This window comes from Dendrobates tinctorius, unplaced genomic scaffold (assembly GCF_039654945.1).
Source record: "Dendrobates tinctorius isolate UK_male_01 unplaced genomic scaffold, ASM3965494v1 ptg000165l, whole genome shotgun sequence".
Taxonomy (NCBI): Eukaryota; Metazoa; Chordata; class Amphibia; order Anura; family Dendrobatidae; genus Dendrobates; species Dendrobates tinctorius.
Genome location: NW_027361832.1, coordinates 14,127,482 through 14,148,877, shown reverse-complemented (window position 1 = coordinate 14,148,877; position 21,396 = coordinate 14,127,482). Strand labels below are relative to the sequence as shown.

Genomic DNA, 21,396 nt, shown 5'->3' with positions numbered 1-21,396 from the left:
CCAAGAAAAACACTTGCTACCCACAGTTAAATTTGGTGGAAGTTCCATCATGCTTTGGGGCTGTGTGGCCAATGCCCAGCACCGGGAATCTTGTTAAAGTTGAGGGTCGCATGGATTCAACTCAGTATCAGCAGATTCTTGACAATAATGTGCAAGAATCAGTGACGAAGTTGAAGTTACGCAGGGGATGGATATTTCAGCAAGACAATGATCCAAAACACCGCTCCAAATCTACTCAGGCATTCATGCAGAGGAACAATTACAATGTTGTGGAATGGCCATCCCAGTCCCCAGACCTGAATATCATTGAACATCTGTGGGATGATTTGAAGCCGACTGTCCATGCTCGGCGACCATCAAACTTAACTGAACTGGAATTTTTTTGTAAACAGGAATGGTCACAAATATCTTCATCCAGGATCCAGGAACTCATTAATAGCTACAGGAAGCAACTAGAGGCTGTTATTTTTGCAAAAGGAGGATCTACGAAATATTAATGTCACTTTTATGTTGAGGTGCCCATACTTTTGCACCGGTCAAATTTTGTTTAAATGCAGATTGCACATTTTCTGTTAGTACAATAAACCTCATTTGAATCCAGAAATATAACTGAGTCCATCAGTTATCAGATATATGAAACTGAAATAGCTGTTGCAAAAAACAAAATTGTTATAAAGAAAAAAGGTTAACATTAATAGGGGTGCCCAAACTTTAACATATGACTGTATGTGAACTCATTTTACAAGCTACACTCCCCAATGAACTCATATAGAGGTGCAGTGATCATATTGACACCACATGTGCCTCACAGGATTTTATTCCTCTGAGCGATGAAGAATGAATAAATTAGATTTTTACCACTAAAATGTTGTTTTAGCACCAAGTTTTTGACTTTTTTTTTTACAACAAACTGAGGTCCATTTTTTCCTGAGTGCGCCAATACCGTACATATAATCGGGAAATATTTTTCAGGCACAGTGCAAAGCTCAGAAGGCAGGAGCGCCAGATTTTACTGTTATGGATTGCAGGTGCCATGACCCACTGGGAGAGCCCATGAGGAGCCAGAACAGTAGATCCCCCCCATAAGTGACCCCATTTTATGAACTACACCTCTCAATGAATTCATCTAGGGGTGCAGTGATCATATTGACACCATGGGTGTGTCACAGAATTTTATATCATTGGGCAGTGAAGAAAAAATAACTACATTTTTACCACCAAAATGTTCTTTTAGCCAAAGATTTTACATTTTCACACAAGAAGTGGCTAAAAATGGCAACAAAATTTGTCCCACAATTTGTACTGAACGTGGTAATACCCCAAATGTGGCTGTACAGTACTAATTAGCCATGTGGAGAGACTCGGGAGGAACGGAGCGCTATTCGCCTATTAAAGTGAATTGGTCTGTGCACATGTCAGTGTGTTTCCACAAGGATTGTGTGTCCATGGGCAAAACACACTGACATGCCCATTTTTTAATGTCTGCACGGGCCACAAAACGACCAGCACACGTGCATAAGCATAACACACATGGATGTCATCCATGTGACACACATCGGCGCTGGGGAAGAAGCGTAAAAGTAAGCGCTGTTCCCGGGCGCAGGGTGCTGAACACTGCTCTCATCATTCTCCCTTGCTCTGCTGGCGATCGGCGTGAGCAGGGGAGAATGATGAGTTACATTTAAGTGATAAAAAAAAGACATTTTTTCAAATTATTTAAATAAATTTCAAATTCAATAATTTTAAAAAAAGGCATGGGGTCCCCCCTTTTTTGACAACTGGACTTTCTAAAGCTCACAGCTGGGGCTGGTATTCTCAGGCTGCTAAGGGGCCATGGATATTGGCCCCCACAGCCTAAAAATAGCAGCCTGCGGCTGCCCAGAAACGGCACGTGTATTATTCTGGCGCTTTTCCCGGCTCTTCCCACTTGCCCTGTAGCGGTGGCAAGTGGGGTAATATTTGTGGGGTTGATGTCACCTTTGTATTGTCTAGTAACATCAAGCCCACGGATTAGTAATGGAGAAGCGTCTATAAGACACCTATCCTATACTAATCCTGTAGTTACATGGTAAGTAAAGACAAAGCCAGAATAAAGTCTTTTATTAGAAATAAAACAAAACACAGTTTTACTTTATTTAAAAACAAAACAGTTATACTCACCTATCGCCCAATTCCACCAAAGCCCTCGATCTCCTGTAATAAACCTAGAATAAAAAAACAACAATATACCATACCTGTCTGTCATTCTTTTCTACACTGTAATCCATGTCTGGGAGATAATTAGTTTTCAACCTGGACGGAGCCAAGATGTGACCGTCCAGGCTGAGAACCACTGGTGAATGAGCTGCTGGGAACACAGCCTCAGTGACCTGGGGTGACATCATAGAGGTTACTACCAGTCAGTGAGGCTCCGTTCCCAGCTGGGCTGAACTGCGGTGACTTCGGTGAGATCCCCGCTAGCCCTGTGTGCGCAGCCGATTGCGATGATGTAATATTCTGTACCTGGTCAGACATGCCCAGGTCACATGGACTGAATATTACATCTGATTTCAGAACGGGGTCAAATTCTATGGACGCACAGATTTTTTATGTTTTTTTATCATCGTTCATTTGCTTTCCTTTTGTTGCTTCAGATCATCTAAGTCCCATTATCTAGCCAAGTCATCTGCAAAAACGTTCTATATTAATAAGTGCTCCTGACTGATCTTTGCTCTCCACCTCCCTTTCCTTTGTGTAAGGGCTCATTCACATGACCATATTTTTTGGTCCGTATGCGGTCCATGAAAAAAAAAAAACATTTGGAATAATATTAGGAGGAAAAGCACATGACGTGCACAAGAGAAGCTGTGCCGATATAGGAATTAATTAAGCCAGCAGCATTTTGGAGACACACAGACCTCACGTCCGGCCTGTATTACTGGGAGAGACACTCCCACAACAGGAAGTGTTGAAACTTATCCGGTGGGAAAAACTGCATATAAGGGGATCTAAAAATAAGTGATGATTGTAGAAAAACATACCATTGCACTAAATGAAGGCAATAAACAAACACATGGAAAAATCATTTTCTCCATAACAAGGATGTCTGTGGGTTTTAAGCTGTATTTACATGTTGCACTCATAGTCGCTGTTACTGTGAACACCTGTGACAAAGTGATATGAACATGAGCATTATTGGAAAAGGTTACATATCCTGAAGGGAAAAAAAAAAAAAAAAAAAGTAGTTGGCAGAAGTAATTATTAAATTGGAATTAGTGTGGCACCGCATAGATGAAACTGATTACAATAGTGAAGTGAGGGACGTCTTTGAAAAAGTTACTTTTCACGGTACGAAAACAAGGACACCGTTAATCCTACAGAAGATATTGGATGCAATTAGTCAGAGGACAAATGATAGAGCGCATCTCCCTACAGATGGCAGCAATACTGCGGCACTGGACTGTGACAAGGTCCCTTTAAGGAAGTGTAATGAAAATGATTAAAATTTGTAATACATTTAGGGGCCAATATACTCAGTCTGACAAATATGTGGACAGTGAATAACAGGATTTTTAGTTGCTTACCGTAAAATCTGTTTCTCGGAGCCTTCATTGGGGGACACAGGAACCATGGGTGTATGCTGCTGCCACTAGGAGGCTGACACTATGCAAATAAGAAAGTTAGCTCCTCCTCCGCAGTATACACCCCACCGACTGGCGCTCAATTACTCAGTTAGTGAGAAAGCAGTAGGAGAAGCAATAGAATATAAAGTAAACCAACAATTCAACTAGAACTATATTACATAGAACAAAGTACAGAAGTTGAAAACATGGGAGGGTGCTGTGTCCCCCAATGAAGGCTCCGAGAAACAGATTTTACGGTAAGCAACTAAAAATCCTGTTTTCTCTATCGCTTCATTGGAGGACACAGGAACCATGGGACGTCCCAAAGCAGTCCCTGGGGTGGGAAACAAACTTCCATCAGGTCAGCGGACTCACCACCGCTGCCTGCAAGATCCTTCTTCCTAGGCTGGCATCCGCCGAAGCGTAGGTGTGGACCTCGTAAAATTTTACAAAAGTGTGAACAGAGGACCAGGTTGCAGCTTTACAAAGCTGCATCGCAGAAGCCCTGTGGTGCACCTCCCAGGATGCACCCACTGCCCGAGTGGAGTGAGCCTTAATCCCAGAAGGGGGCACTCTGTTCTTTATCCGGTAAGCCTCTAAGATAGCCGATCTGATCCAGTGCGTAATAGTCGCCTTGGAGGCAGACATGCCTTTTCGAGCCCCATCTGGGATGACGAAAAGAGAGTCTGACTTCCGGAAAACATCGGTTCTAGCCAAGTAGACCTTCATCGCTCAGAACAGGTCCAGTCTGTTTAAGGAGCATTCCCGGGGATGAACTGGAGCCGAGCAGAAAGGTAGAACGATGCCTTCATTCAAGTGGAAAGCAGATACCACCTTGGGAAGAAAGGACGGCGGAGGCCGTAGAACAACTTTATCTTGGTGAATCACTAAAAAAGGAGGTTGACAATAAAGAGCTGCCAACTCCGAGACACGTCGGATGGAAGTAATGGCCACTAGAAAGGCCACTTTCCAAGAGAGAAGAGATCGAGAAACCTCCTTGAGAGGCTCAAAGGGGAACCTTGTAGAGCCTCTTGGACTAAATTGAGATTCCAGGGATCCACTGGAGCCCGATATGGAGGAACTGCATGGGCCGCCCCTTGTAAAAAGGTTTTTACCTGCGGCCGAGAGGATAGCGTCTTCGGTAAAAGAATTGAAGGCGCCGAAACTTGCCCCTTTAGAGAACTAAGGGCCAGACCCCCGTCCAGGCCTACCTGGAGGAATGCTAGAATAGAAGGGAGCGAGAAAGACATTGGCGGAACGCGATTGGACTCACACCAACAAAAATATGCCTTCCACGTTCTATAGTATATTTTGGAAGACTAAGGCTTCCTAGCCCGGATCATTGTGTGAATTACCCGATCTGAAAACCCTGACTTTTAGTACCGCGGTCTCATTGGCCACGCCGTCAAATTGAGCGACCGAGAATTGGGGTGGTAAATCGGACCCTGAGACAGCAGATCTGGTCAGTCTGGAAGTGTCCAATGAGCGTCCGCGAGAAGGTTGACGATGTCCGCGAACCAAGACCTTCTGGGCCAATCCGGCACGATGAGGATGACTGGTACCCCTTCTGCCTTGATCTTCAACAGCTTGGGAAGAAGAGGAAGAGGAGGGAACAAATAGGGGAGCACGAACTGTGACCAAGGAATGGTTAGAGCATCAGCGCCCACCGCGAGGGGATCGCGGGCCCTGGATACGAACCTTGGAACTTTCTTGTTCAGACGGGACGCCATCAGATCCACGTCCGGAGTGCCCCAATGAAGTCAAATCTGTTGGAAGACTTCCAGATGCAGGGCCCATTCCCCTGCCGCGAGGCCTTTGCGGCTGAGAAAATCGGCGGCCTCGTTTTCCACACCCGGAATGTGTACGGCGGATATCGCTGGGACTGACATTTCTGCCCAATGAAGTATCTTGGATACCTCGGCCAACGCAGAGGAACTCCGAGTCCCTCCCTGGTGGTAGATATATGCCACCGCTGTAGCATTGTCCGTCTGAATCCGGATTGGCAGACCTTTGAGCAGCTTGTCCCAATGAATCATTGACAGGAAAATAGCCCGTATCTCTAGGACGTTGATCGGAAGAGTCGCTTCCTGCCTTGACCAACTGCCCTGTACTGTGAGATGGCGAAACACTGTGCCCCAGCCCAGAAGACTGGCGTCTGTCGTCACCACTTGCCAAGGTACCGGAAGGAACGATCGGCCCTGGGCAATAAGAGGAGATGTTAGCCACCAATTGAGGGACAGCCTGACCTGAAATGAGAGTCGGAATGGAAGATCCAGTGAGGAGACAGACTTGTTCCACTGCGACAGAATGGCCCGCTGAAGCGGTCTTGAGTGGAATTGGGCGAAGGGAATCACCTCCGACGTTGCAACCATCCTCTGTTGTGAGTTCATTTTCCCCTTCACCATTGAGGTCTGATGAACTCCCTCTTCTGGTGAAGGAAGGTAGTAAGGCTGATTACCAAGCACCTGAGCAGGATGATGATGACTGGGTGACTGGAATTGCTAACTGGATATAAGGCAGCCGATGCCCTTCTGCCTTGCTGGTGATTTCTCATAGGGATTCTAGGAGACCAGTCTGATTCCTGCTCCTCAAAGGCTAAGGTTTCTGCTCTGCTTTTTGCATTTGTGTTTTGGTTTTGTTTCACCTTTTTCTGGATTTCTGCCATCCCCTGCTGGGGTGAGCTGAATATTTTTTGCGCTGTCTTCAGAAAATACCTGAGTACTGATATAGTCTTTTCGAAGCCTAGCGTCTTCAGGGCTTTTTTCCCTATCAGTCTGTTGGCTCTTGTTTTGATAGGGTTTTGGCGGATTGTAGACAGCAGCTTTTCTATCCTGTCCTATTTAGTTAGCTTGGGCCCCATCATTTGCTCAGCCTTTCTGTGTGAGTGTTTTTTCATCTTGCTTCACCGTCATTATACGTTGGGGGCTGCCTATTGCTTTGGGGTCTGCTCTGGGGCAGTTTAGATTTCCCTTTCTGTCTTTAGGCTATTTAGTTCTCCGGCTGTGATCGAGGGGTCTTGGGCACCGTAGGAACCCCCCACGGCTACTGCTAGTTGTTGATAGGTTCAGGGGTCTGCAATCCGATACCTGCCAACTTCTCTGGTTTTCTGGACTTAGCTAGTATTTCTGTTTTTGCCTCCTACGGTGACTCATTCATAACAATCCTCCCTAGAACTCTCATGGCTGATCGGAGGGAAATGAGTCGGGGGCCCTGAAGCAAACGAACATCCCACCGAAGAGTTACTCTCTTGTCGTCGGGAAGGAAGACCTTTGCCTGACGAGTGTCGAAAAGTATGCCTAGAAACACAAGGCGTTGTATTGGAACTAGGCAGGACTTTGTGTTGATGATCCACCCGAATTGAGCAAGAGTGTCGTAGACAATGGTCAGACTTTCGAGAGCCTGGGGCAAGGATGGAGCTTTGATGAGGATGTCGTCGAGGTACGGGAAGAGCACGAGACCTCTGATCCTCAAAATGGCCATCAATGCTGCCATGATTTTTGTAAAAACCCTGGGGGTGGTGGCGAGCCTGAACGGCAGGGCGACAAACTGAAAGTGATCCTGATGTATCGCGAAACGCAGTTATTTTTGATGACCCAGGAAGATTGGGACATGTAAATAGGTGTCTTGAATGTCTATGGAGCACAGGAATTCTTGTGCCTCCATGGAAGCGATTACTGAACGAAGGGACTCCATCCTGAAATGTCGCAGACGAACCCTTTTGTTCAGTAGTTTTAAGTCCAGAATGGGCCGAACCGTGCCTCCTTTTTTCGGCACTACAAACAGGTTCGAATAGAAACCTGTGAATCGCTCTTTTTCTGGTACTGGAACAATCACTCCCGACTTGAGAAGAGTCGATGGCTGTAAAGAAACCCGGAACAAAAGGCAGGGTCTTTCGGGGGTTGGGATTCGAAGAATCGATCCCGAGGACGAGAAACATTCTATTTTGTATCCTGAAGATACAACTTCCCTGACCCAAGCGTATTCCACCGAGGCAAGCCATACGTCCCTGAAGGCAAGACGATGGCCGCCCACCTGGGAGTATGCTCCAGTGTTTTGATTCCAGTCATGCGGAGGAAGATCTTCCAGGTCTAGGTCTGGTAGCTCTACCCTGGGAAGAATGAGATCGCCAGAAAGGAGTGGGCCTAAAGAAGACTCTTTTCCTATCTTGGCACGGTTGAGGCCTCTGCTGGTGCCTCTGCTGGTGGGAAGACGTATCTGCTGTCGTGAAGCGACGAAAAGGCCGACGTTTTGTCGGAGGTCAACGAGATTTTGACTGGGGAAGAAGGGAGCTTGTGCCCCAGTGGCATCCTTAATGATCTGGTCCAGCCTATCGCCAAAAGACGCGATCCCTGAAACGGTAAACTGGTGAGGGACTATTTTGACGATAAGTCCGCTTGCCAAGCCTTAAGCCAAACTGTGCGCCTAATAGCCACCAAGTTGCTTGATCACTGAGCTGCGCAGGATGCGGCATCCAGGGAGGCCGAGACCAAATATTCGCCTGCATGCGAAATTTGGTCGCGAGATCCGCCAGCTGTTCTGGCTGGTCTCCAGCCTAAATGCCTTGGCGGAGGTCCTTAGCCCATTTCGCTATGGCCTTAGAAGCCCAAGTAGAAGCGAAGGCCGGGCTTAGAACAGAAGACGCCGCTTCGAAGGCTGACTTAGCAAAAGATTCTATGACTCTGTCATTAGTGTCTGCTAGAGATGCTCCCCCAGAAATTGGAAGGACCGTGCTGTTAGATAGTCTTGAAACCGAAGGGTCCACGGTCGGTGAAGCTGACCAGTTTGCAATGAGTTCCGGCGAGAAAGGATATAACACCCCAAGGCGTTTTCCTCTTTGAAAACGCCTGGTCGGATTTTCTCTCTCTGGAAAGAATTTTCTGGAACTCTGAATGATGAGCGAAGACCTTGGAAGGTGGTTTCGACCATCTGAAAGAAACCTCCTGGTCCGCGGTAGAATCTTTGATATTGAAGGACTGATTAATCGCTGCAATGAGGCTCTGAACTATATCCCTCATATTAGCGATTTGGTCCGAGTCCAGCTCCAAAACATCTTCGGAGGATCCATCCGAGAAAGTCTCACCTGGCTCAGGGGAGGAAGATCTTGATAAGGGAGGCTGTTTGGACGGACTATGGGGCGATGCGGAACGGGAAGAGGAACCGGACTGATGCTCCCGTAAGGCTCTTTTGCGGCTAATATTAACAGGCTCGACCGGAGCATCCTGTGACCTGCTGGGTCCTGCAGAAGTCTGTAGTGGCAACTTATCCAGTACAGACACCAAGGTCTGGGACACCTTGGTGAAATCCGCCACAGATTGAGACAGTGAGGAAGCCCACCCTGGGATAGGGGCCTCAACCTCACTCGGGACAACCGGGGGCTCCTGGGCGGTGGGTTCAGTGGGCTTGCTGCAGTCCTGACAATGGGGAGAGGACTGACCTGATGGAAACTTGCGTTTGCAAGAAGAACATGCAAAATGACTGACTACCACAGAGGAAAAAGCAGAGCAAATTAGTTTAGAATTAGACATTATGAGCTAACCCACTAACAGTGCCAGATGGTTAAGGGACGGAGAGCTGAGGAGGGTGTCAGTCTGCAGCGCAGAGGTACACACGGAACCTGTGTACGCAGCACGCTGCAGCGGAGACGAGCAGCTCACAGGCTGAGGAAAAACTGAGGTAAAAATGCGCTCCTGAACGCTGTGGGCGGGAATCAGCTCACCAGAGAGGGGGGCGGAGCTAACCGCTCTGTCAGGAGTATAAGAAAACTCCACTCCCTCCTATACTGGGAGGAGTGGGTGGGCCCCTGCGACACCTCTAGCCCTCAGAGAAGCGGTGGGTGGCGCCAGACGGGCGGGACTGTTCCTCAGAAGAAAAAGCACGCCTGAAAATGGGGGCGTGGCCTCGCCCCAGAATTAGGCCCGAACCGAAGCCTGAATTAGAAACGGCGGCCGCCGGAGAGCGCGGGGCGGTGCGGAGGTCTAAAGAGAACCGCAGTTTTGCGGCGCGGAGAACGCTAAATACAGGTAATGCCGCTTAAGAAAGCTTGCCCGTTCCCCACCGCCCAGGGGGATTACTATCATGGGAAGGAGAGAGGGGTTCAGCCTGCTGATACCTCCTGCAGTCCTGACTTACCCCATTTCCAGTTGCAGACCGTGTCTCCATCCACAGACACGCTCTGGTAGGCGAGTGGGTGAGATACAGAAGGCGAACACGCATGTGTTCCTGGCCGGTAGACATGAGGATACGGGGTGGCAGTACACGCCGTACTCAGTCTCTTTGTGGGAGTACAGATGTGACTATTCACTCTGTATCCCTCCGGAACCTGTAAAGAAACGACGCACACTGAGGTAGATAAGGGTCTAACGAAAGACACGGGTCCACCTCCTACTGACACTAAGCTAAACTGAGTAATTGAGCACCAGTCGGTGGGGTGTATACTGCGGAGGAGGAGCTAACTTTCTTATTTGCATAGTGTCAGCCTCCTAGTGGCAGCAGCATACACCCATGGTTCCTGTGTCCCCCAATGAAGCGATAAATTTATACCAGTTAGTATGAGCATGCACCACATTTATCAAAGTGTCTCAAGAGATGATAAAGCTGGTGCACCAAGTATTCTCCATATAGACGAGTAAAATTGTCGCTTGTGATTACCGTGGGTCTATTTTCATGTTAGTAATAGTTTCTGTTGCGCTGTTAAAATTTGTATTGTACATGCAACACAAAAATGTAAAATAAATTAGGAGTTGGCTTACTTTGCACCACGCCACGTTCTCCTTAAATAATGCCGCAATTCCCTTGAATTTTGAGATGGGACATGCAAAAGATATCTAAAGCATAATAACCATGGCTCATTTAGTATAGTAAATTTACCCCTTTGGGCACCAACAACTCACAGCTTTATAAACGCTCTGCCTGTCAAAGAAAGGAAAACATTCCTCACTTTTAATTGTCGCAGATGTTCATCTACAGGCAGAAAAAGTATAGAGTTATAAAAATATATACTTGTTCTATTAAAGGGGGTTTACCCTTTTCAGGAAAATGGACCCAAAACAGGTGAAATAAAGAGAGGAGGTACTCCCCCCCCCCCTCCCCAGGTCCAACACTTGATCCCCACCGCTGCTCGGGTCTTGTAGTTTTGGCGAAGCGGTACCTACTGTCTTTGATAGTTTAGCCATTTTATAGTGTTTGGAATCAACTTTCCTGAGCCAACTGGCAGAAAAATGATATTAGCAGCCACTTTCTACTCGCACAGTAAAGGGGGACTTTGGTGATATCCAATACCACAATATCAGATGTCTGCTAAGACCATCTATTCCTCTTAGTTGCTTTGTGTTTCTTAAAAAAATCCATGAAGGAATCTCACAGCTCATAACTAGTATTGGCCAAAAACAGGGTAATGGTACCAGTAGCAGCGTCCGCTACACAGGAAGATCCATGGTATCAGCCTTTACAGGGGGGGGAGGAAACAATACAGAGAAAATGGTTGAAGGCACCAGAAAATGACCAAAATAGATACTGGACCTGGTAATTTTGGAGGACAGGCAAACCATCAAATCATAGGCAGGTGTAGTCAGACTTCTGCTGAATAGAACACTTGCCGGATACTAACCAGTACCAGGAGGCAGTGACAGGTCAGCAGCCACTCGCCTCTATGTGGGATTATATCTATAACTTACCGGGTACTGATGAATAATGGAGAGATCGGGTAAATGCTTTGGCTTCTTTTTGCACACAGACAAGTATGATATTTGCATCAATAAGTCTCTGCTGTATGTGATTCTGTCTGCACAGAGAAAGACATGGGTGAGTAAGAAACTGAAAAAAAAATTCCCATTGCTAACTAACTCAGCTGGCAATGGGGGTTAAATAATTTTGATTTCGGCTGTATGTCTACAGCTGGGAATACTCATTCAGGACTTTCAGACAGGTGCTAAAGCCTTAGCATAAGCAGCAAATTACTAATACTACACAGTGGAGCAGCAGAGGTGAGCTAACAATCTGCTATGGTCAGTGATGTGCCTCTTATAGACCGATATAGTGCAGGGGCAGGAAGGTCCGCTTTGTGACTGTACATTGGAAACCAATGGTAATAAGTTACACAAGCGGGCCCCCGCGGAGAGAGGTGTACAGGCAGAACAGGCATACAATACAGACTTTACACACAGATTCGCCTTTTTACCTTTTGGAGTATTTACTGCTGGTTCTTCTGTTGGTTTATCACTTCCCCGATCCTTAAATATATCATGCAGGTTCCCAGTGGAGTGACACTAAATCAAGAGAAGATATGGACACATTACCAATGTAATCAGAATACAGCTTTAATGGACGGCATGGTATTTGCTATTGATGCCCGTTTGTTCTGCAATCCTTGCAAGTGTTGTGGCTGCCAAACAGCTGCGTGACATGCAGCCAAGTGAACTTGAACATATTATTCGAGCACGCCGAAGACACTCTGTTAGCACCCGAGCATGCTCCAATAACGCCTTATTCGAGTACGTTCACTCATCAATAGAGATGGGCAAACCTCTGGATGCTTGGATCTGGTGGGTTCAGCTGAAGTTATATAAAAAAAAAAAAAAAAAAATTGGTTTGGGTACCAGAATTCACTTGAAGGGGAGGCCCAAACATCCAGTGTTTTCCACGCTGTCATGGCATGACAGGGTGGCAAATGCTGCCTATGATCGGCGGTAAAATCTTTTACCGCCGGTCAGAGAGCCACGGTTCCCATGCTGTCAAATAAAAGCGTGAGCCTGCAACTGTGATCGGAGGTAAGAAGTTTATCACTGATCATTGGCATCGGCAGATGGGACTACTACTCACATCAGCCTATGCCTGCTGCCACAAATAACAGTGAGAGCAGGCGCGGCTGATGGCAGTATTAATCAGCCAATCCTCTAAATAATTGAAAAAACAACCGGCATGGGTTCCCTTGTATTTTTGATTTCCAATCAGGCAAAACTGACAGTTGCGGGCCTGTAACTCTCAGCGTTATCAAGAACAGAGGGATCCTCATGCCGTGTTTCTTTTCTTTTTTAAAGTAATTAAAATAAACGGCGTGGGGTGCCCCCCATTTTTGACAACCAGGCAAGCTAAAGCAGACAGCTGGGGACTGCTATTCTCAGGCCAGTAAGGGGCGCATGGATATTCTTGAAATTTTATTAGTGCTTTTCCAAAAGTATTTCAGTACGGTAAAAAGTCCATAAGCAGTGCTTATGGAGTTTTTACCACACTGAAATACTTTGGAAAAGCACTAATAAAATTTCAAGAATTTTTTAAGGAGCTGGAACACTTTTTTCTCTACTGGAAACATGACGTCTGGTCAGGATGGAGTTCCGTGTACCTGCAGGTCAAGTTGGTGAGCTGGCTAAGGTCTTGTACCTTATTTTCTCTATATATATTGTCCCCCCGCTCCCAGCCTAAAGATAGCAGCCGGCAGCTGCCCAGAAAAGATGCACCTCTCAGATATGTCAATTCTGGCGCTCTGCCCGGCTCTTCCCACTTGCCCTGTGGCGGTGGCAAGTGGGGGGTTCATATTTGTGGGGTTGATATCACCTTTGTATTGTCTGGTGACATCAAGCCCAGGCTTAGTAACGTAGAGGCGCCTATAAGACACCTATCCATTACTATTCCTCTATTCCTATAGTTATATTGTAAATATTGGCGGGGGGGTGGGGAGGGGAGGTTTTATCCAGGGCCCCTTACCAGCCACCAGCTGTCTGCTTTGGCTGGCTGACAAAAATGTGTGTGTGTGGGGGGGGGGAAAACAACCAGGCCATTTTTTTTTTTTTTTACATTTTTTTTTAATTACCATAAATAATTTGAAAAAAAAAAAAAAATGGCACCTAGTGGCAGATTCCAATTAGAACTATGGAGTGCAGCTCATACATTGAACACTTAGATGTAGCAGTTTTTCCCCCACACACCCATGAACACCTTTCATAATCTCATGCAAGTTCTCCACCGAGCCATCACAGATAATGCATCTTACCAGATTGCAATGCTCTTTAATGTCGTCTTTGCAGTGATCGGTAACTTTAGCTTGCGAGTTCAACATGGCTCCTGCAAAACAAACACTGAAAGTAGCTTTATCATATCCATGCTTCCCTGATCATGGACCCCCCTGTGCTGTGACGTTCAGTGGGTGGAGGACCCTGAATAATGAAGACTCCATCTGCCCTTCCCATATATGACATATCAGCAGAGCCTCAGGGTAAAAGGGCAATGAATGGTGTTGTACCCACATGTGAGACCATTGCTCAATTCTTACAGGGCATCAGACCCCTGTGCTCTGGATCAGTAGGACCCCCACATCTATCCTGTGTAGAGGTGATAACCATTTACATTTTATAAAATGACTGATTTGAGGACGACAAGTGTATGAGTACTCACCACTGTCAGGTATGGTGCGACGAATTGGTCTTGCTGGCTGAAGTGGTTTACGCCTCAGTCTTCCGACTTCCAAGTTATTGCTCAGCAGCAACTCACAACCTGACAAAATAACGTTACATTCACTTCACGGTGAAGTCATTCAGTTGATAGCCTGTCAAAACAAAATGACTGTTCAAACCAAGCACTCAGTGCATCCTTGTATTTGCTACACAGATCAGCGCACTTTTCTATCTACTTGTTTTCTATCTATCTTTGCCTTTCTCTGGCTCCTGTAAAGTCAGAGCTGTCAATGATGGAAAAGAAGGTAGAAATAAAGGATATGATGCACAGTACAGTCTGGCCACACCGAGCGTGCGCATAGTGTCTGTGCCTGGTTTGAATAGTCAGTTTGTGCTCAAAGATTTCCTTTAACCCCTTAACATATGACGCTCAGGGCATGTCATATGCCGTCTCTCGGAGTCTGATGAAAGCTCGCAAACAGAGCCTGTATCTTTGCTGGCAGATGATGGATAATTTATTCAGCCATCATCTGCCACTAACAACTACAGGTGGAGCAGAGCTGACAACGTGCCAGAGGGGGAAGAAAGGGTTGCTCTATGTGCACATCGGCGCCTGTGACATGGTTGTGGGGCATCAATGGTTTGCCATGACAGCCAGGGTTCTGCTGAAAATTTCTGGTCCTGTGAAAAAGCCCAAGTCAAAACGTCAGAACTGCGGTTTTCCGGCCCTCGAAAAACGGCAACAAATTTTGTTTTTTCACTACAATTTTCTGAACTTTTATCACCATTTAAAATAAAACAAAACTATACATTCTGGCATCACTGTAATCATACTACCTGGAGAGTCAAATGGTCATGTCATTTTTAAAGTAAAATAAACTCTAAATAAAAATACCCCAAAAAAACAATTTTGGAATTGCGCTTTTCCATTTTGACAAAATTCTTTTTTTTCTCCGCTTTTCACTACATCACATGATAAAATGGATGGGGGGTCATTGAAAAGTAAAACTCGTCCTGCAAAACACAAGCCTATACATGGCTATGTGGCCGGAAAAGATAATTACTTACCGGTAATTGGATTTTCCTGAACCATGACAGCACCGTATGAAGAGAGAGTATTTGCCCCCTAGGAACAGGAAACCAACAGAATAAAAAAGCGAAACCTCTCCATTCGCCTCATGCTGTTTACAGAGCATAAGATCTCGCTACACAGCACTGTACGGAGACACTAAAATAGGAGAGATCCCTAGGGAGAGACCACCGCAGAAAGAGACCTTCTTCTAAAGGAAAGATCAGAGTATCTCAGGTCTAACCTGTAGTGTTTAAAGAGGGAGAGGACAAGACAGCAGCTTTGCAGATCTGATCAATAGAAGTATTAGCCCTCTCTGCCCAAGAGGTTGCCATGGCTCTTGTAGAATCAGCCTTAATCTCCAGAGGGGGATTCTGTCCTGTTGCTGAGCACGCTAAGGTTATGGCTATTCTAACTCACCTAGCTATGGTGTGTTTAGTAGCCCCCTTACTTTTATTGGGACCATGAAACAATGCAAACATTGATGAGGACTAACACCGGGGGCTCGTGACTTCAAGATATTTAAACAGGCACCTCCTGATGTCCAAAAGAAAGAAAAACTAACTCGTCCTGAGATTCTGGATTCTCACAGAAAGACTGAGAACTGACTGACTGAGAATTGACGTCCTGCAGAAAAAAAAAACAACACACTGCAAATATTCAAGGAAAATTACTGATCGCGTGCACAGCACTTCAGGATTCTCATTGAATTAGCTGGCGTAAGGATTCCATAGCGCTTTTTGGCCCATATCCAAGCAGAGAAAACGCTGCAAAAACACACCGTGTGCATAGAGCAAAAAAAAAGCTAGATGAGGTTTTATGATACCCCCATTACAGGAAGGTTGTGAAGGGTGGATTAACCGAGATGGCCTGTAACTCATCCACCCGTCTAGCTGAGGTTAAGGCCCAAAAAAAGGTCTTTACAGGGCGAGTACCCTAATCGTGGCAGATGAATTGACTCAAAGGGATTTAATACTAGATTCAAGTCCCAGGGAGCTACTTTAAAGCCAGTCACTGGTCTGGACACAACGGAAGCTTTGATAACTCTACGTAACTCCTAAGGCTGCAGTGATGATCCCACTGCTCCCCTAAATGTGGTAGGGGCCCGGATTGGGGGGGTGGTCCACTGCTTACCACGACCGGACGATGCAAAGACGAGGCGGAGGCAGAATTCAGTTGTAACAGATCCGGGTTTATTGGCCGTCCTCCTGACAACCTTAGCCATGCACAGCAGTTCCTATACAGCTCTCCGTTTCCAGGCCCGGGTACCTTTCACCTTTCCTTTAGTCGTGATGACGTCCCTCGCGGATCTTTCGCTGAGGCTGTCCTAGACCAATCTATTGCCAGCGCTTCACCTGCCCGAGGTCGTCGTCCAATCGGTACCTCCGGGGCCTCGTCTGTCCTGCAGTACGTCGTGTCAGGGCCACCCGCCTGACTGTCTTCTCCTGTCAGTCCCCTGGTCGAGCTCTTCACCGTTCTCAGTCTTCTGTCCTGAGTCTTCCTCTGCTGAGCTCCTCCTGGGACTAACCTCACCTGGAACCCCAACCAGTCCTATTTATCCCCTCTCTCACTGGGAATTTCCCTCCTGGGTTCCTATCTCCCCACACCCCATGACTAAGCAGTTTCTATAGCCGTAAGCTGATGTTAAGTCGTGAACTACACTCCCCCTGCCATCTTGTGGTCAAATTTCGGTACTGCACTCCCTTTTCTGTCTTTCCTTGCTGTTACCTTTCTGTCATTGCCAATCTTCGCCTGTAGTGCACAAATCGTCCCCTCCTACTTCCAGTCAGGTCTGTCCGTCAAGTCACCTTCCCCACATATACACAGTATGATGAGTCCACAGTTACCCTATACACAGTCTAATGCCGACAGAGCTCCACTGTAGAAAGTATTATGCCCCCAGAGCTCCACTATAAACAGTATAATGGACCAACAGCTCCCCTACGCACAGCATAATGCCTTCATAGCTCCCCTATACACAGCTCTCTTAAATATGGTATATGTTATGAATGGGTCACCGAGGAGGAAAAAAGCAACACATGCTAAGTCTCAGAAACCCAGAGAGGATGGTAACTATGCAGACTGCAGAGCCCTGATCTTAACACACAACTAGAAGCAGTCGTGGAGCGTGCCTACGGTGGTCCTGGACTCCTCGTCACAACCAGAGAGCTAAATAAGCCTAAAAGAGGAAAACTAACTTCCCAGAGCAGACCCCAAAGGAAAGACAGCCCCCCACATGTATTGATGGTGAAGCAAGATGAAAACACAAACAAAGGCAGAAAAATAGGCTGAGCAAACGATGGGGCCAAACTAACTTGAAAGGACAGGAAAGGAAAGATACTGTCTGCAATCTGCCAAAAAACCCTAACAAAAATAATGTCCAACGCTTCTGATAACAAAATTAACCCTGAAGTCACTAGACTTCTCCCACTATATCAGCACTCTGGAATATTCTGAGACAGAGCAAAAAGAGGCCAATCTAATAAAGGACAAAAAGGCAAATTGGCAAATACAGGTAAATAAGAGTGGAAATTCAGCACAACCCAGCCGGGCTGGGTGACTACACAAAAACTGAGTTGACCAACAAGAGCAAGTGTGAACATTAGCAAAAAACAAACTTAACTTGAGATGACTGGAGCAGAGCTGAAGTCCAAGACCTGAGAAACAGACTGAATCACCAGCAACAGGATAGGGCGTTGGCTGTCTTATATCCAGTCTGATACTCCAGAGATCCAATCACAATCCTCCTCGTCAGGTGGCAGACCATTACCAATTAAACTAACCTCACTACCTCCTGTCACTACCAGAGGGAGAACGGAAGAAGAACTCCCAGCTGGTGGAGCAGAAAATGAGCTCATAACAGGTATATCCCCCACAGTTCCCTGTTATGAATGAGTCACCGGAGGAAAAAACAAAAATACAAGCTAAGTCCAGAAAACCGGAGAGGTTGGTAGCTAGCGGATTGCAGACCGCTGATCCTATTCACAACAACTAACAGTAGCCATGGGGTGTTCCTACGGTGGTCCTAGACACCTCGTTTACAGCCGGAGAGCTAAATAAACCTAAAGAAAGAAAGGGGAAATCTAAACTGCCCCAGAGCAGACCCCCAAAGCAATAGACAGCCCCCAACATGTATTGACGGTGAAAACAGATGAAAACACAAACACAGACAGAAAGACAGGCTGAGCAAACGATGGGGCCCTCACTAACTAGATAGGACAGGAAAGAAAAGCAACTGTCTGCAATCACGCAAAAACCCTGCCAAAAATAATGTCCAACACGTCTGATAGAAAAGGCCCTGAAGCCACTAGACTTCAAAATCACTATATCAGCACTCAGGTATATTCTGAAAACAGAGCAAAGAGATCAACTGATCAGAGACAAAAATGGAGTTCAGCCAGTCCCAACCAGGGCTGGCTGAACACAAACACTAAGTAAACCAGACAAAATCTCATGGAACAATAGCAGAGCAAAAACTTAGATTTAGTAGACAGGACTAAACTGGAGGCCAGAGCTCAGAGCAGAGAGGATCACCAGCAACCCAGCAGGGCGTCGGCGGCCTTATATCCACTCAGAGATTCTGGATGTCCAATCACACTCCACCTGTTCAGATGACAAATCAATTTCACTACCTCCTTTCACCAGCAGAGGGAGTTCATCGGACATCAAAGGTGAAAATGAGCTCATAACAGTTCCCCTGTACACAGTATGGTGGGCCCACAGCTCCCCTATACACAGTATGGTGGGACCACAGCTCCCATACATACCGTATGATGTCCCCCCAGAAATCCCCTATACATAGAATGATGTCCCACTGCTCCCTCAAAACACAGTATAATAGTTAATGGCGGCGCCCGCACTAAGAGTCACACTGCCAGGAGGAAATTAAATTTATTCCTCCCGGCAGCCTCGCGCTTGGAGTCATAGGGGCAGCGCCAGCAAGGTTTCAGTCACCGCGCTGAATATAGAGAGCTGCAGCTGTAACTGCGCCACTTACCCTGATTGACAGCCGGCTCAGCACCCTTTAACACCCGGGAGTTTTGCTACTGGTACCCCTATAAACAATGCTTCTTAAGTCCCCACTTGACATTTAATAATATCCCGAGTCCCCCCTATGTACAGTAATAATGGCCCCAGCATCACTGATGTCAGCAGGCAGTCATGTGAGAAGACTCTTTCGGCTTCTCTCAATTCTCTTCTATTGAGAGAAGCCAAACCTTTCTAGCTGACACAAGCACAAAGCAAACATGGGGTCCATGACCGACCGATAACGCCAGTGATACTGGGGTCTCATGAGAGCAGGCGCTCCGTGTCATGATTTGGCCGTCTGCTTATTAATAAATTATTAAAGCACCACTCTAGCAGGTCTAAGGGGTAAGGTTTCTCTTATGGAGAGTGACATACCAGCTCTGGCTTGTCAAGGTAAGGAGGCTTATTCGCCGTGCAATGCTCCTCTGGGAAAATATGCAAATTGCCTCTTCAGAAAGAAAGAGGATTTTTACTCTACAGCACTACTACCAATAGGTGGCGCTGTAGAGTAAAAGTCCTCTTTCTTTCTGAAGAGGCAATTTGCACTCTAGCAGGGCTTTTTTCTCACCGCTGGAGTGGTGCTTTAAGGGCAAGTCCCCTGCCCCGGTCATATACTCCTCCTCCGGCGCATTCACCTTTTTTTGGCACAGCTCCAGTCCTGCGTCTCTGTGCGAGTCTTGTGAGCGCAGATTCTGACTGGCCAGAAGTTAGAAGCAGCGTCATAAGGCCAGAACGTGGACAGAACTAGATGAGAACAAGGTTCTCATAGACTTGATTAGTGACCTCCACGCCACTCCATGAAACACTGGGAGCAGCTGACAGGTCACAAAGTGCAGGAGAAGGAACCGAGCGGCGGCGAAAACAGATGAAAATGCCGGAAGGTGAGTACCAGACAGTCGGTAGAAGTCTTGGAATTTAAGCGCCACTCCAGTGGTAAAATTAAAATAAATGCTGGAGTGGTGCTTTAAATAAGATAAGATAATCCTTTAATCGTCCCACCATGGGGAAATTCAGAGCATTACAGCAGCCACGCAGGAACAAGTACAGATACAGATGCATAAAGGCATTACATTGACAGTAGGTAGGTACATATACGGAAGAAAAAAAAAAAAAAAAAGATTAAGTGGACTATCACAACTTTTGGATCTATCAGTTCACTGTTTGGGCCATTCTCCGTTCTGGACAGTGCTGGTTATACAGCCTAACTGCAGCAGGAAGGAAGGACTTTCGATAGCGCTCCCTCTCACATTTAGGATGAAGTAGCCGGTCACTAACAGTACTGAACATCTTTGTCACGGGTCTCATGCATGGGATGGGAATCCTTCTGCACCATGTAGCTCACCTTGGCCAGTATCCTCCTGTCGCCTACTTCCTGAACTGGATCAAGGGGGCATCCCAGGACAGAGCTGGCCCTTCTAATCAGTTTGTCCAGCCTATTCCTATCCCTGGTTGATATGCCACTACCCCAGCACGCCACACCAAAGAAGATGACTGATGCCACAACAGAGTTGAAGAAGGATGCAAGGAGTGCCCAAGATGACTGATGTCACAACAGAGTTGACGAAGGATGCAAGGAGTGCCCCCCTAACTCCGAAGGCTCTCAGCCTTCTGAGCAGATAAAGCCTGCTTTGGCTCTTCCTGTACACTGCATCCAAGTGATGGGCCCAGTCAAGCTTATTATTGAGGATCACACCAAGGTACTTATAGGTGTCGATGTGATGCAGCTCATGGTTACTAATGGGGGTTTTTATACTAATACTACGAAAAGACTCAGCTGGTAAGCTGCACAGAGAAAGACATGGGCGGGTAAGAAACAAAGTAAAATCCTATTACTAACAAACTCAGCTGGCAATGGGGGTTGAATAATTTTGATTTCGGCTGTAAGTCTCTAGCTGGGAATACTCATTCAGGCCTTTCAGACAGGTGCTAAAGCCTTAGCATAAGCAGCTAATTACTAACAATACTACACAGTGGAGCAGCAGAGGTGAGCTAACAATCTGCTATGGTCAGTGATGTGCCTCTTATAGACCGATATAGTGCAGGGGCAGGAAGGTCAGCTTTGTGTCTGTACATTGAAAACCAATGGTAAAAAGTTTACACAAGCGGCCCCCGGCGGTGAGAGGCGTACAGGCATACAATAGACTTTAACCCCTTAACCCCCGGAGCTTTTTTTGGTTTTACGTTTTCGTTTTTCGCTCCCCTTCTTCCCAGAGTCATAACTTTTTTATTTTTTTGTCAATATGGCCGTGTGAGGGCTTACTTTTTGCCGGACGAGTTGTACTTTTGAACGACATTATTGGTTTTAGCATGT

At 46.5% G+C, this 21,396-nt stretch overlaps 1 protein-coding gene across 4 annotated transcripts in view; it reads right to left on the bottom strand.

Annotated features, from left to right (window-relative positions):
* CUNH8orf88 (chromosome unknown C8orf88 homolog) overlaps positions 1 to 21,396 on the bottom strand; it is a 49,270-nt gene that overhangs the window by 15,418 nt on the left and 12,456 nt on the right. For all 4 annotated transcript variants that reach the window (XM_073550516.1, XM_073550514.1, XM_073550517.1 and 1 more), the window contains 4 exons: positions 13,989 to 14,087; positions 13,588 to 13,658; positions 11,779 to 11,866; positions 11,276 to 11,382 (listed from right to left, as the gene is read on the bottom strand). In XM_073550516.1, coding sequence (XP_073406617.1) covers positions 11,276 to 11,382; positions 11,779 to 11,866; positions 13,588 to 13,658; positions 13,989 to 14,087 — 365 coding nt within the window. The remainder of the gene's footprint in view (positions 1 to 11,275; positions 11,383 to 11,778; positions 11,867 to 13,587; positions 13,659 to 13,988; positions 14,088 to 21,396) is intronic.